We start from the raw sequence: 16,731 nt of genomic DNA on the forward strand, positions 1-16,731 counted from the left end.
GATAAAAATACAGTGTAGCAAGAGGCTTAGTGTGTGTGTGAAGGACATTTCCAAAACTATATGGTTTAAATGAGATAATAATGCATGAGATTTGTTTTTGAAGAGAATATGAATGGAGTTTTGACATCCTGCTGCTTCCTACAGTAAGATTTTAAACAAATACGGGGGTGTACTACAATGTCAACCTGTTGAATACATCATTCTGAGGGACATGTATTCATGGAGAGATTCCTTCACTTAACATTCATCTTTTAGATGATGAAAAAAGCAATAAGAAAGACAGTGTATGTTAAGGTGAGAGCTGTGAGATCAAACAGACAGAGTGCACTTCTCTGTCTCTCGCACACATAAAAAGACACATCATGCATCACACGATGTAGCATGAACAGCTCTTTGTTGTGGCAGAGGGGGGCAAGACTAAACACACAGAGACAAAAGTGTACGTGCGGGCATATGCAAACGTACACGTTGTGCACAGCCTACTTATATGCATGCACAGAAGGAGCGCACATTTACCAGAAGTTCTTGAAGGGTGTGTTGATTTCAAAGCCCCTGCGGTCCACATCTCTAATATTGGCAGCAGTTAGTTCCACTTCAGCAATAGCCAGGCCCGCTTTGTAGTCCTGAAAGAACACAAACAATGAGATGGAGATCTGTAAAATTGATAATAATTAACTGTATGATAGTTACAGTGCAACTACTAAAAAAACATGAACAATAACCACTTTTTCTTATCATTACCACAGCACTTAAAGTTACTTGTTCTGCATTTTGTCAAATTAAAGCTTCTCTGTGTTAAGTATGACATTAGAGCCATGAAGCCTAGCTTTGCTTAAAAGCTGGAAAGTCTCTCCAACTCAACAGGCTGTTTGCCAGGACAGTTATAGCACACAGCTTCTCCTAAAACCAAAAACTTTTTAAAATTTTTGTTTGTGTGCAAATTATACAAATTTTATATATTGTATTAATTGATGAGCTAGGCACTGCTAGTATGTTTTTTTTTACTTTGGAGTGAGGCTAGCTGTTGCCTTAGCGCTAGCTAAGCTCATCACCTCCTTGCTCCAGCATATTTAATGTAGCATTAAAAGTGGTCTCAATCTTCACAACTTACTCTTGGCAAGAAAGCAAATAAACATATTAGGCAATATATCAAACTATTCTTTTTAAGTCAAAGGTACGAAAAACACAAACTTTGCATAAAAACTGGAAGCTAAGAGAAACAATTTGCTTGGCTTTCTCGAACCCTGGAAATAGTTATAGCTATAGTTCTTGTGAAACCAAAAAAAATTTTTAAATTTCTGTTTGTGTGTTAATTAAACAAATGAAATACAATGTGTTAATTAGCAAGCAGGCACTGCTTTTTTTTTTTTTTTTTTTTTTTACTTTGGAGTGAGGCTAACTGCCTTAGCTAGCTGAGCTCATCACCTCCTTGCTCTAGCACGCTTAGCGTAGCATGAAAGTGGTCTCAATCTTCACAACTTACCCTTGGCAAGAAAGCGAATAAACATATTAGGCAATATATCAAACTATTCTTTTTAAGTCAAAGATAAGACAAAACATTAACTGTTGCACTGTACTGGAACAGATACTGGCGCAGTTTTACTTACACTAAAACACTTTCATTCACTTATTATTCTGAGTCAGTTCCAGGTTTGGCTTGACTTTGAATGTATGCAGTTGTCTCTTGTTTTGATTGTATTTGGCTGTGCTGGAAAATAGACTTTTACCTTGCATTCTTTTTTCATATTTCCATCAGTTACAACCTAAATGGCTAAAAACATTTCCAACCAACCCTCGCCTTTGGCCCTGAGCTCTTAGTAGTGACTGAAAGAATGAGATCACAGATACAAGCAAGCAAAACGATTCTTCCATTATTTCCATTACCATTTCTTCTCATGGTTTCTGGACTTACTCTTAGGGACAGGCTAATGAATGAGCTCAGAATAGAAATACTGCTACGTCATGCTAAAATGTGCCAGTTAAGATGTCCCTTAAATCCCTTCCAGTGGGGGCATAACTGGAAGGAGACCCCAGGGCAGACACAGACACTGGGATTATACTGTATATCCCAACTGGCCTGGAAACACCTTAGGTTCGCGCTGGATGAGCTGGAGGAAGTAGCTAGGGAGAAGGGCATCTGGGAAGCTAATAATGCGACATAAACCCAGATAAGTGGCAGCAAAAATAGCACATTAACTCAGGTATAGGCTGTTCAATACTTCTCAATCTTTCATTTAAAAAATAAAGTGTTTTTAAGGTCCTTCAACAAATAACAAACACTAAGGGAGACCCACAATCACTGCAGGGACATTCTCATTCTCTTCTGCTCTCTTTCCTGTGGGCTGTTTTGTTTGGGGTTTTTTTTAGGAAATGGCACTGGATATAGAGTTAGACGTATGAGAGAGGTCTGCTGAAAATAGTTTGTGACAGACCAATAACACACCGCACAGTCATCGGCTTTCCCCCCCAATCTTACCAATGGTGTACAAACCGGGTCTGTGCGTGATGTGTGCATATGTGCAAGTGTTAAAGACAGGCAGAAAGGGAGGCTATAGGTAATGTGTGTTTTGTTGCGTGTGTAGCTGCGTGCAACAGCAAAACTCTGCGGAAAGGCAAAGGTGCATCTGGGGAATCCAAATAAACCCGAGCTTTCAGTCTACATGTTTTCTGAGGCCCATTTCAGAAATAGGGGTTAGATGCAGAGGCACCGTTTTCATAAGCTCCAGCGTAACTGTGCATCACACCGCGCCCCTCCCTTCTCCACTTCACCCTCAACACTCACAGCAGTTTAGACCATTTTCTATAGCCTAGAGCTCTGAGCTGAGAACAGAAAAAACAGACAGGAAAAACAGAATAAATGCACCTACACCCACACACATATAGGCACAACATCACCAAAGAAAAAAAACAAAAAAACATTAGAGTACACACTTTAGTCCACCACTCAGGTGCGCAGAGAGAAAGCCAGAAAACGTGAGTCAAAAGATGGAGGAGAGAAAGACAACGAGAACACAAAAGTAGGGGAAGGAGGGAGAATGTATAAGTGAAAGAAGGTGTTGGCAATCCTTGCTGACAGCGGGTGAGACAGCCGAGGGGTCAGCTGAGCAGTTGACAGCAAGGAGTATGTGTGTGTGCGTGTGTGTAGACGGAGCCAGAAGAAAACAGGACTTGAGCCAATACTCCTCAACAGCGAAATTAAAATGCTGTCTTAGCGAGCGCTAAATGCTGCCCAGACTGTGCCAGCTATGAAGCATGTGTGTTTCTGTTCTAACTGTTCACCAGCAAAAACCATTTACACTAATTACACCAAACAAAGAGAGGGAAGTGAATCGACACCGTCTTTGTTGATTAGGCGCTTTTGGGGAATACATGGCCTAACAGCGCAAAGGGGTGTGTGTGTGTGTGTACGTGGGGGAGAACGCTGCCACGTCTTTTGCAGAATTCATCAACTAATTAGCTACAAACTTCCCAATGCAGCCAAGTATTGCACAAGAAGGAAGTCACTTATATATCTACCGGATTTCCAACCTGATCTTTCAGCATTGTGTGGGCTGGTTCAATTGGGGCTAATGTTGTCAAAATCTTCATTTGACCATCATTAGCCCCAATTCAACTACTTCAAACAAATTTAGAGGGCTGCTATGAAAATCTCAAGCAATTTATTCTCTTTTCCTAGCAGTTCTGCACAATGATACTGAAAGGTCTGGGAGCGGAATAGAAACATAGCGACAGGCTAGTGTGGAGAACTCGGGTCCGATGAAGCGTTATGAGTAATTAAGACACACTGAGCTCAGAAGAGGAGAAGAGATAGACAGAGAGGGATAAGGAAAAGGAAAGGAGCGAGACAGCGTGAGTGAGACAAGTGAATTCACTGTACGGCCAGGTCCTAATTGAGCTAAAAGTTTTGATGTGAGGGCTCGAGAAGCCGCAGAAACTTGTCTCTCTATCCTATCAATTATAACGGCGTACAGTCATTGCTCTTTTAAGTTCAGTATGTTCTGAGGTTTGAAGACGCATGACGCGATAATGAGAGCGCGGGGGTGACGGAGTTTAAACCAACCGCATTCAAAGCTCGTTCTCTCTAACCATTCAGTTCAACCGAGTGTCTTAAGGAAACAGACGGCTGTAATTCAAACACAGAGGGACAAATGGTTTACATGTATTGCTGGAAAATTGCTGTTTCACACTGGGTGGATATATGGCAAGAGGAAGGCGTCTGTATGTGCACATACACGCATCGGCGTCCCCGCCTGTCTCGATGTATGTGCATGCAAGTGTGTGAGTGTGATGAGAGGGCAAAGCAGTCACCTACTGTATACCTAATGACCCTCATCCCTCTCAGGCAGCCAATTAGAGCGCTGGGTGTTAGCAGACGTCCAGCCCTCGCCACTCGTTACCTACCCAATATGTGCCGTGGCCTCCTGCCCTCTCCAATTAATTCACCAAGGATGGAGGGAAGGAGGGATGGAGAGATACGTAGAGGCATGGAGGAAGGAAAGGCATTAGAGATAAAAATAACTCATCCAATTACAACAGCCAAGGGGTAGGTGGCAATAATGGTGCTTATAGGGAGAGAGGGGAGAGGGCCCTTAGGCAAATGTCTCCACGCATGCGTGATTTTATGGCTACATTTTTTGGGGTATCGTTCAAATTTTATTGATTCCGATTCTGCTTATCAATTCAGGGTCTTATTGAGTCCCACTTTCAATTCCAATATGGTAAAAAAAAAAGAGGTTAAATGTTTAGATAACATAAATATCTTTATTCTTTATTGACTTTTATTGTTTCATTAAGTTAATTCAAAGTCTTTTTAACTGAACACTCACAAAGTAAATACACACAATAAAAACATATGATCCACAGTCAGTATACACACATATTCTTGTGGTTGCTGTGGTATTTGTACACTTCTGTGAAAAAGGACTGAAAAAGGTAGCAGTAGCATTCCTATTGTAGTACAGATTACAAGTTTTGGCACTGCCAATGTGAAACTGAGATAAACTATTTATGTTTGTCAGTCACCAAGGTCCTAAGAAACACTCCAGAAAAATAGGGCTATAGAAAAACATTGTGCTAGTTTTTCCTTGCTAGTGTATCCTTGCAATGAAACATGAAAAGCGCAAAATATGCAGCTATGCTGTGTGTTCCACTTGAAATACTAAAAGCAGCGAAATAATGAAACACTAAAGCAGCGTTAGAAATGGCTCCAAAAGTCCGTCTGAGCAATAGGGGCAAAATGCACCCAGCTGCAACCAGATAAACAAAGTCAATACATACAAACAGAGGGTATGTTAAAGATGTTTGTAACAATTAACTCAACAGTTCTTGTTAAGAAAAATCAGCATATCAGTCTTTTCCAGTAGTATGTGTGATCTTTTTGGGCAAATAGTGTGTCTCCAGCAGTGGAGAAAACCCTCTCACTAGGTGTTGAGGAGGCCTGCATGAACAAATATGAAAAGGCCACCTCTGATAGCAAAGGGTACATGGTTTTTTGATTGTCGGTGGCATCTCTCGGTACATCTTCAGCTCTCTGTCAGTCTGGTGCTGGATGGATGTGGTGCTGTTTGATAAGATTTTCATCTTCAGGTCGTCTTCAGCAGAAAAAAGCTCCTCCAGCGGAAAACATTATAGCCCTCTTGCAAGGAGGTGACTGCTCCTCTTAGTCCTCACTCTCCTCGATCATCTCTCTTTTTTGTCTTTCTCCTCTTCTGACTGCATTGTTACACCACCTTCTCCACAGTCATGGTCTGTTGGCTGCTCAGACTCAGTCAGCTTTACTGCCATCAACTTCTCCTTGACCCAGTCACAGACAGTGCTGTCCTCTACATTGTGTTTGAAATGTGGATCTAACGCAGTGGCCTTTTCAAGAAAGTTTCTGATGCTATCACTCTGGTAGTGCTTGGACAGGTTTATCCAGGCAGCCCGCTTAATGCCAGGATCAGACGATATTTTTGTCTTTCACGATGGTCACCATGTCAGGTTAGGCAATCACAGTGCCATAAATTCTGGCTGTGTCTTGGTCGGGAGACTGGCAACACTACAAGTATGACCCCGACCAATCCTCATTCACGACCTTGCGTGAGTTCATAGGTTGTCGGGGAGGAGGGTCAAGAAACTGTCAATTATGGCTACAGAAGCGCTACGTGTGGTGCTGGTGGTCTTGTTTTCCAAAAAGATAAAGAAAAGAAAGAAAAAACTATTGTGGAACCATTACTGGGTGTCATGAAGAGGACAGTATGGGCTGTGTGTATGTAAATAGAAGGTCTCCTAGAGAAAAATGATTGGGTTTTGGGATCTGTATACTCACTCGCTTTCACAATCACGACAACTGAAGTGCTCTCTGGTGCACATATGTAAACACCGACACAGAAAGTCAAAGCTGGTCCAGCGGTTGTCCGGTTGAGTTAAGCTGTATTTAGTGTCTCAGGCAGCAGGAAGAGCAGCCTGCCTTAAACAGCCTGCGGAGGAGGCAGAAATGAGCCGCTGCTCTCCCTGCTGTAAATGTGGCTCAACTCGGCCGGACAGCTTTGACATTCCGATGCCACAGAATAGACACTTTGTGCCCCAAGATTAAGTGTGTGCGCACAACAGCCTAGCTATATGAAATGTAGCTTTTTTATTGCCATATCCATGTTCAGTGACAGTGATAGCTACTATTTGTGCTCTATAGACTGGTCCTGTTTATGTACTTTCTGTTTCATCTTTCCCTCAATGATATAGTGTGCTGTCACTGTAAGATAATGGTCTTAGGAAATGCTTGTCCAGCTGTCACTGGTTAAGGCAACTTTGCTAACATCATATCATATATATATATATATATATATATATATACATATATATATATATATATATATATATATACATATATATATATATATATATATATATATATATATATATATATATATATATATATACATATATATATATATATATATATACATATATATATATATATATATATATATATATATATATATATATATATATATATATATATATATATATATATATATACACATATATATATATATATATATATATATATATATATATATATATATATATATATATATCACAAACATATAATGTTTGACTTTTCCGCCTTGTACCAGGCAGGAATCAGTTGATTGGTCAAACTATCTCTGGAGGGAGGAGTGTACTTTGGATTTAGGGCCTTGGTAATCTCCCTGCAAATAAAGATTCAACTTAACTAACTGTTACTATGCAAGTAGCCTACAATCATCATCATCAAACTTCTTTTGTTTGTTTTTTTTGCCTACCAAAATGATGGAAGTGCCGAGCAAAGGCTCACTTTGAATATTCTAGTCATGCATCCAATTATAATTTCTTTCAAAGCTTTCCAACCTCTTATTGTGTGAGTCAGTCACTCCACAGTGCCGAGCTGCTCTAAAAGAAGCCAGACAAATAGAGGCGGCCTCTACTTCTATCTCCAGTTCCATGTCCACTCAACCACTTAAGCTGCTCTAAAAGCATGCAGGGTAAGACCGTCTAGCGGAGGGGTAGGTGAGTTTAAAAGAGCATACACTCAATGGAGACAAAAGACTTCTGATTATTTTAAACATCAAGCAGTGAGACAGAGAGGCCAAGGAAAGCAAGGAGCCATGGACGATTATAGGATTAAAAATAGAGGCGGTAAAAGACAAATAATTCAGTTAAATACACAGAGGCAAAAGACAGGAATAGATAGAGGCACAACCTGAGCAATACATACACTTATATTTGGGTCTGAACAAAAAGCAACCTCATGTTCAGAGTGTAATATCTTAGGCAAAAACAAAAATATACACTGTGAAAATATTTCTTGCACTGAAGTAAGGACTCATCAGTCCACAATTTTGGACTGAGTGAAGTATCTCGACAACAATCTGAAATTTTGTGGGGACAGTGTCTCTTAATGACATTTCATAATGAATTTCCGTCCAGCTCTACCACCAGATCAAATTTTGACTTTGTCTGATCGGTTTGAGCCCAAATACTTGCATAATTCATGACATTTGCGTCAGCCCCAGCTGTAATTTGAGATCACTGCTAACGAGCAAATGTTAGTATGCTAATATGCTAAACTAAGATAATGAAAATTATCTCTGCAAAAAATCAGCCTGTTAAAATGGTCATTTTGAGTGTGTTAGCATGCTGACATTAGCATTTAGCTCAAAGCATCAGTGTGCTTAAGTAGAGCCTCTCAGAGCTGCTAACATGGCTGTAGGCTCTTGTCTTTGAATTATTGCTAGACTCTGCCACTCCCCTCATAATCGCCACCTTCATCCACTGCAAGACAGTAGAGCAGATTAACAACTTCAAATATCTTGGATTCACTTTAGATAATAAACTTAGCTTTGATCAGCACATCACTGATATCCATAAACGATTCCAGCCGAGACTCCACGTCATCTGCGAACACAGAGCACTTTCTGTTGCCCCTCATCTCCTGTTGTTGCTTTACACAAGCATAATCCAACCCATCCTGCTGTACTGTTCCCCTGGTTTCTTTACCATGTTAGCCATTTCCAACAAAAACAGATGTTATGTGTTTATGTATATCGGTATGTTTGCGGTGTGGCTATCTGTATGTTTCTGAGTGGGATATACAGGCTGTGAATACAAATTTCCTGCAGGACAGTAAAGACTATATCTTTCCATATCCATCTCACCTCTATGGAACATTTTAGCATCTTTCAGCTTATCGTTTTGTGTTTCCTGACACTCAAAATTACTGTTTTGGCTAAACTTCAGTTCCAGCGCCAATATGCAGCTGTTTTCACAGAAAACGTTCTGATAAACCCACGTATGCTACCCGCTAAGCACCAAACAACAGACAGACAAAGTTAGCAACTAGCTAATGAACACCAGTACCATTTAAAGATATATTTCGTCTTAAAAAGAATGCTAACGTTGCTCCATGTCTGCTGGATGGGTAAACAGAAAACTGTTAGCTAACACATTTGTCACATCAGCAATGTTGTGGCCAAAAAAGAAAAAAAAACTATCAATACAAGTATAAATGAACACACAACATTATTTAAGATTTCTGATAACTGTATCTTTTAGTTGTATCAAGTATGCAAAAAGAAACAAATGCATAATAAGAGGAGGTCCTTGGTGGAGGCAGACACACTCTTGTGTCACAAATTCTACAAAACAGCCTTGCAGTCTTGGGATAATGTTAATTGTTACAAAGAAGATCTTGAGAAGAGCAAATGAGAAGCAGTTTTAATTAAAGCAGAGATTAATTAAATCCTCAGCCTTGCCATTATTATATACATAGATTACCTTTTCCACCAGTGAAGGCTTTACTGTATGTGGAGCTTTTCTTAAGTAGGAATTAAAGTGAGAGAAGCTTTTTTGTTTCAGCTAATTGTGAACCAAGATTTCAAAACCTGGGTTCATCTAACTTAGTGGGAAACTACATTACATACAAGATGACACCAAGAAAAATGATCCATTCAACAACAAAAAAAAGAATCAATCAATCCCTCAGCTACTGGAGTGAACACAAACCAGAGAGCATTTGTGATGTATTTGATGATAAGACTTTAACAAGTTACTCTCGGTCTACTACTCTGCCTATGCAGCCCGTGGCAGGAAGAGTAAAGGTGTATGCGTGTGTGTGTCGGGCGTGAAGAACCAGTCGACACACTTAGTGCACTGTTTCTGACTTTCTTTACCTTGGTGTTTAAATGACCTTAAACACAGCTCCATCACAGGGCTTACGGTCCGTGAGAAATGGGGTAGGGGTGGTGAAGGAGGAGCTGGGAGGATGATGTTTCCAATAGCTCGTTCATCATGTTAGATTAAATACTCCACTCCACTGAACTTGAACGGGGCAACGGTCTACCTCCCTCCCTGCGCTCTTGCTCTCCATCACTCTCTCTCTTTCTTACAAACCACCAACGCTTGTTTCTCACTCATGCGACCCCTGCACTGAAAGCGCACCCCCCCATTCCCAATTTTGTTGTACTCTGTGCAATAAAGGAATTCTATTTTATCCCTTTCACTTCATCTTTCTTCTTCCCTCTCTCTTTGTTTCTGTCTCTTGTCTTTCACTTGCCGTCGTCTTTCCCTTTCTGTGAAATGCACTGCCGCTGCTGCTGCATTTATGCCGGGGATTTAGCTTGTAAGCTGAAATAATACAATTAATTTGTTCTCTCTGATTCTCTCTTTCCCTCCGTTTGTCCCGCTGTCTCAGATCAAGGAAGTGGAAATGTGCTGACATGCAGTGATACCCAAAAGAGAATTCTAGCAAAGATGTTTGTTCACGCTAATGAAGAAAATAATGAAAGGCAAACAACAAAACTACAAGAGCGAGTGAAACGAAATGAGAGCCAAGGGGGGATGGAAATGAGTTGAATGCCTGTAGCATTATCAAATATGCACACAAATACGTGTGAGGCACTTTAAGAAATAGTATCACTGCTACGAGGTATCTTTCCATCTCAGATAGGATATCTTGCTACCGGGACAGGAGTAGGCGGAGAGTACAGTCTCTCTACGTGAGCAGGGACTATCAGGGCTTAATTGGACTGACATCAAATAAGAAAGACTCAAGAGAAACTTATCTCTCCTTTATTCCATGGCTAAGAGAAGATGTGAGCTCACTTTATCAGAAAGAGTGTAGGCTATTAGCCTGTGAGGATATACTCAAAGTACACAACGAGACTAACAGGCTACTTCAAGGACTACGCTGACTTATTGAGCCCTTTGGTCATGTGAAAAGAGCCCCCCATGCATGAAGTAAAAATGCTAATACTTTACCAGTGTGTTTGAGGGGAACTAAACAGACATGGAGCTCAGTTTATGAGTCATCTAACCCAAACCCTAACCACACAGTACAGCCGGGAGGCAATTAGCTTAGCTTAGCTTAGAGGGGAACTGCTAGCCTTGCTCTGTCCAAAGTTTAAAGGCTCTATGAAACGGAAGTTAGAGCGTCTTTAGCTTCTGCACTGTGATGCATTTTCCAGTGAAACGGAATATTTAAGCGGTGTACAGTTTCAAAAGGGATTTAAGTCAAATCTTTCACATTTGATTGGACTGCTAAAAAAGTGGGCGTGGCTTTGAGTTTAACGCAATATGGAGCTGCAGTGAGAAATGGACCTTCAGAGGACTGTTGGCTCCACACACACCTCCTCACCTGTTGTTAGATAAGGAGGTGGATGAAGGAGAGATGAATAAATTAGTCCTCAGCCACATTGTTTTGGAAATTAAAACAAAGTTTTTTCCAACTGATATCAAAACATACATCTCTTCCTATCTCTCTCCATATTGCCCTGTAAGCTACTACGACCCAAAAGTGAAGGTGAAGTGTGGTTTTATATGACGGGTGTGGCTAGCTACTTGCCCAAAGTCACATTTGATTGGATGAACTTTTGTAAACACCCTTGAGTGCAGGATGAGTCACATCCTGCGATATGAGAGTGGTATTGATCTTCTCATCTACCTCTTGGCAAGAGCGTGACCCATACTAGGGACTGAAAGTCCTGATATTTCAACCCCTGCTGCTTTAATACCTAGAAAAAGTCCAGTTCATCAGAATACTGTATGTATCAGAATATATTCAGGACTTTGGTTCTAGAAAATAAAAAATAATAACATATATATGATAGTAGAAAGTGTTACTCAATATATAGCTATTAAGTGAGACCATTAGTACGTATTTAGGCAAATCCTATTTTTATAAATGCTTAATTAAAGTCTTGAATCACTGGAGGGAAATATAAGCTAAAATAAAAAATATTAATTAAAAGAACACTGAAAAAAACATTTGGAAAAAAGAAAACAACAAAGAGCACATTTTAGTCTTCTCAAAACAAGCTGGCTCTCTCTTCCTATAATGTATTCACTCATTAATGTGATAACTTGCGTGCAAATTTCAGAGATTTGGTAATGATGAGTTTAAACAAATGAAAAATGCCACAGTTTTTAAAGGGTCACACAAACAGCGTGTTGGAGCTTTAACACCCCCTCCCAGGCTCCAGTTCAGTCAGAGAAATACTGGTATAAATATTTTGTCCTGCCAATATTGTGAACCTTAAAAAAATGGAGTCAGTAATGTCATCTTTGAATAGTGAGTATCAACTTGTTTTTGAACAAACGGTTTTTTTGTCATCTCTTGCTACCTCTCCCTCTCTGTCTTGCTGTTCTGCACTAAGTATTTGCATAAAAATGCGACTGGACGAGGCGCTGCAGTTGGAGGATCCTTGCATACTAATAACATTGTGACACCTGTCTGCTTCTGACAGCTCACATTCACTCAGGTGAAACTGCAGTTGCACAGTCACAAGTGTGGGTTTCGGCTAGCGTCCACAAAAAATAACTGAATGCTGACAGCCATCGATAGGTGCCACACCCGCATATAGACAGACGGTCAATACTCAACTTTATGAATTTCAGCAGATAACACACTAGTCTTAGTGCAACTCTCTTTTGTCTCTTCACATCACTCTCCTTTGTTGTCTCTCTTTAAAAGTTTTACAGAGACTGCATTTCAAATTGTCACTCAAAATGAATTAGACTGCAATGAAAAACAAAACACAGACTATTCTTTAAGAGAAGAATAAGAAGTATTACAATTCTGCATATGCAAGTTACAATCTGTCAGTGGCAACAAACCTTCCCTTTGCTATATATCTATCCTCCAAAGTTTTGTCATCATGTCACTCATGTCTGTAACAGTCTGAGAAGATTAATGTTATGGCTACAAACTGCCTGAAACTAAAAGTCGATGCTCAAACTCAGAAATAAACTTGCACATCATGATTCCAGTAAAAACAAGGCACAGAACATGAACATAGATTGCCATTGTGAATCTGGAGTGTATTATAAATTAAGCATAACAAGATTAAAACACAAATATTGCATGGACAAAAAAATGTACCTATTTCTAGGGATCTAAAAGTCAAAAGATCTCGATTTGTTCTTTTGATTTTTACCATACGACTCAAAATTGTAAAATTTAGCGCCAGTGGAGGGGCAATGTCACCTAAATTGAAAGTTCATTTTCATTTCATTCACTTCATTTTTGCCCTACAGGTTACACTAGAGTGGCAATGATCTAACTATAAGGGCCCTTTTGATGACCATAAGAGAACCAAAAGGGATTACGGGTGAACCACAGTGGCACTTGGTCAACCATAAGAGCATTTCGGTGGTTGTGGCAGAAGTGACCCAACAGGGTACTGCCAAGCAGCATGCATGAATTGCAAGATGCAATTGCATCTGAAAAATAAAGAGCAATTTGCTGCAAAGAGCAAACAGGGGAAATGCAATTGCCGATGCTTATAGGTTTGCTGCCTGCCTGGAAAGGTGGCCACTTGGGAGACAAAGCAAATTTTTGTGTTTTTGCGCCTTGATGGGTGAATGAGTGAAAGGCCATTATTGAAGATCGTCCCAGTGTCATCTGCTATTAACTAGACTTGGATCACTAACTATACATTAACTATACACACATTCTTTTTCAATAAATTTTCCATATTTCTCTGCAGCCCAATCATTGTACATGAATGTCTGGTCAACAAAGTTGCAAAACAAAGTTGGCCACACCCAGTTGTTCCTGTGTGCCAACGTGTGCTTCTACCCACCAAAAATAGAGCACAATATATCTCAGGGAACCCTCCAGCATTTTCACACATATATATTTACTTTCAGCATTACACATTCATGAACACCTCCATCTCTTTCACATACATTTCCATCTCTGTCTCATCTGCTTCAAATAGGCTGTGATTATTATCTTCCTTTTTGAAACAGGAAGCTGTCATCCTGTAGAGAGGAAGTCCCGGTGGTGTTGGAAGTACCTGTTCTGTTTTGCAGAGCCTGACTTTACTCCCCGCCAGGGACACCAGCACTCTGCCTTTGTAACCGCGGAGCTCCAGCAAGCCTCGTTTGTTTGTGGAGGACTGGTGGGGGAGGCTTGAGCGCTTCTGGGAGCTGCAGGCAGGGGGGCGCATGGCCGTCTGAAGAGTTTCCATCCACTCCTGGCGCTCCCCTGTGGACACGTGCATGAGTGAGAGACAGAAACTGAGAAAAAAAAGACAGAGATGGTGCAGATGGATACAAGTATGAGAGTGTGAAAGAGAGTGAAAGCAAGAGGGAAAGAAATCAAGAAGAGCCAGAAAAAGGGAACTAGACAAAGAAAGATCAGGGCATCTTAGAGTCTTTGAATCACATATAGTGTTAATTCATCATTTTTGCATCCCCTCAGTGGGTTCCATGGACTCGTTGGCTGCTAGTCCTCCACTGCATACTGATATAGAAAATTCAAGTATAAAAGAAATGTAATTGAAACACACGATGAGCCACAATTGGTGAAAATTAACTTTGCCCCTGGAAAAGGAATATCCTGCAAAGCTGAGAAGTGCAAAGTCTAGCATTAGAGTTATAGATAGCTGCTTCTCTGAGATTTGCAAGCCTGAAGCAAGATGTGGTGACGGCAACTTGAGTCAAAGACAGCACCTTATTGAAGTATATAATAAAAAAAAAATAGAGCTTTTAATGAGACGCAGCCACACTTCTGTGAATCCACTAATTTGTCTCAACTTGGAAAACAGTGTATCAAAGTCACAGATAGGTGTGAATGCATTTTACAGAGCTGTTAAATTTCTGTTTGAAGGAGGATCACTTTGATTTCATGTATTAAAAATGTCAACTGTGTTGTTTGGTGGTTAGAACGACCAACTGTTACTGTTAGTTACTGTTGCTACGCCTGCAGCTTGCCGTTCTTGCACAGGCATGGTACATATGCAGTTTACTATGAAAACTGGCACATTTACTACTTGAAATTATTAGTAATTTTTGAAACTATGGGTATTCATTTCAGACAGAGCTAGACAAAATTAAGCTTCTCATTCTCATTCTAGCGGGCAACCATCAATTTTGTCGGCTGGAGTGACAAGTGTCCCTAGCATATTCAATAAGTTAGCTAGCTAGCTAATTAAGCTAACATTAACCTCATGAATTGGTTGAAAATGCTGTGTCCTGCTGAGTTTTTAATTAAGTTTCGGACTGACTAACTTTAAAATGAGAACCCTGTAAAGCAGTCATTTGCTGGCTACATACATGATATGGTGCTCAAAAATTGAAGCTAAAGCTGCGTATCAGGCACGAAAATGAGTTGCTGATCATGAAGAAGACACAGAAATAAAGAAATGGCATTCTTCTTGTATTTCAGTTTAAAGGTAGTCGTACTATAATTATGATAAGGAAAAATCATCAAACTATTATTTAACTCGGACCATGTTTGGCAGCTTTGCTCACATACTTGTTCAAATTTTCAAACCATATGTTTTCACTTTTAACATCAAGAGAAAAGACTTTTGAGGACCAAACAATGTTTTGGAAAATGCAGCACTATCACGGTTAACACACTGGCTGGAAAATATAAACCAAAATATAAATCAAAATCTCTTCTTCCAGGGAGACCTGGTCAAGACGGCAGCATAAGCAGTTTCACAACAATTTCACATGATAGAACACATAAAATACGTGAAAGCTAAACAAGAAAAAAAGAGTAAAAGAAGAGAAATTTATAGGCCATACCATCGATAACCATAACACAATCCATCTCAAGTCAGAGTTGTATAAAACAGCAACATGTTTTCTTTAGGGCAGTTTGAAAAAGACCTTTAAAGGTATTCAATGAAGGGAGTGTTTCTAAGGTAATGGTATTTTGCAGCTTGCTTGATGCCCAAGGTGCATAAAAGGAGAAAGCGATTTTACCAAGCTCTAAGTGCACCCTGGGGACAAGAATCTGATCAGAAGATCTCGTGCTATAGTTGCTGGTCTGATATGATAAAAGGCTGGAGTAGATAGTTCACCTAACAATGTCTTGACAATAAATAGCAACGCGTATTTTTCTCCTATGGTACAGAAAGGACCATCCTAAAGATTCATATAAAAATGAAATGGTGAGTGCGTGAGCCTGCACTTGTTGCAAAACGTAAAGCAGCGTGATATGTAGAGTCCAGTTTTTTAAGTAGGGATGAAGTTGCATGCATGTAAATCATATCACCATAATCTAACACAGATACAAATGAGCTTTTCACAATTTTCTTTCTGGCTTCAAATGGAAAGTATTTTTTTTAAAAGGAAAAAAGCCTAGTATAATCTATTAATGTGCACATTAAAGGCCAACTTTTCATCAAGCCATATGCCTAGGTATTTGTAGGAGGCGACTCTTTCTCTACATGTACCTTCTAATGTCAAGATAGTGGAATCAGCTGCTTTAGAGTGAGAACAAGTGAAGGTCATAAATTTTGTCTTTTTTTGATTTAGGACCAGTTTTAAAAGTGAGAACTGCATTGATTGAAAAGCATCCTCCAAGAGCTCTATGGCTTGATTCAAAGAGGGTGCCACCATATAAATGATTGTGTCATCAGCGTATAAATGTATCTTAGTTGGATTTATTCCATGACCTAAGTCATTTACAAAAATAGAAAATAAGATAGGGGCTAAAATAGATCCTTGAGTGACACCTTTGTTTGCTGTAAGTGAGGCTGAGGTATAATTTTCTACCGAGTCACACTGAGTTCTTCTGGATAGATAGTTCTTAAACCAATTCAGAGCCATTTCACTAAGGTATATACAGCTTAGTCTCTGCAATAGCAGTTCATGATATACAGAGTCAAACACTTTGGACAAATCAACAAATAGAGCCACACAATGCTGTTTACTATCTAACTATGATAGCTGCCATTATAAGAGATTCAAATACTC

The 16,731-nt window shown here is 39.8% G+C and overlaps 1 protein-coding gene across 4 annotated transcripts in view; it reads right to left on the bottom strand.

Moving 5' to 3' along the window:
• The window catches only part of arap2 (ArfGAP with RhoGAP domain, ankyrin repeat and PH domain 2), a 139,354-nt gene that overhangs the window by 92,806 nt on the left and 29,817 nt on the right, over window positions 1–16,731 (bottom strand). For all 4 annotated transcript variants that reach the window (XM_044341054.1, XM_044341055.1, XM_044341057.1 and 1 more), the window contains 2 exons: window positions 13,815–14,005; window positions 517–623 (listed from right to left, as the gene is read on the bottom strand). In XM_044341054.1, coding sequence (XP_044196989.1) covers window positions 517–623; window positions 13,815–14,005 — 298 coding nt within the window. The remainder of the gene's footprint in view (window positions 1–516; window positions 624–13,814; window positions 14,006–16,731) is intronic.

Source organism: Thunnus albacares, chromosome 22 (genome assembly GCF_914725855.1).
Source record: "Thunnus albacares chromosome 22, fThuAlb1.1, whole genome shotgun sequence".
Lineage (NCBI taxonomy): Eukaryota > Metazoa > Chordata > Actinopteri > Scombriformes > Scombridae > Thunnus > Thunnus albacares.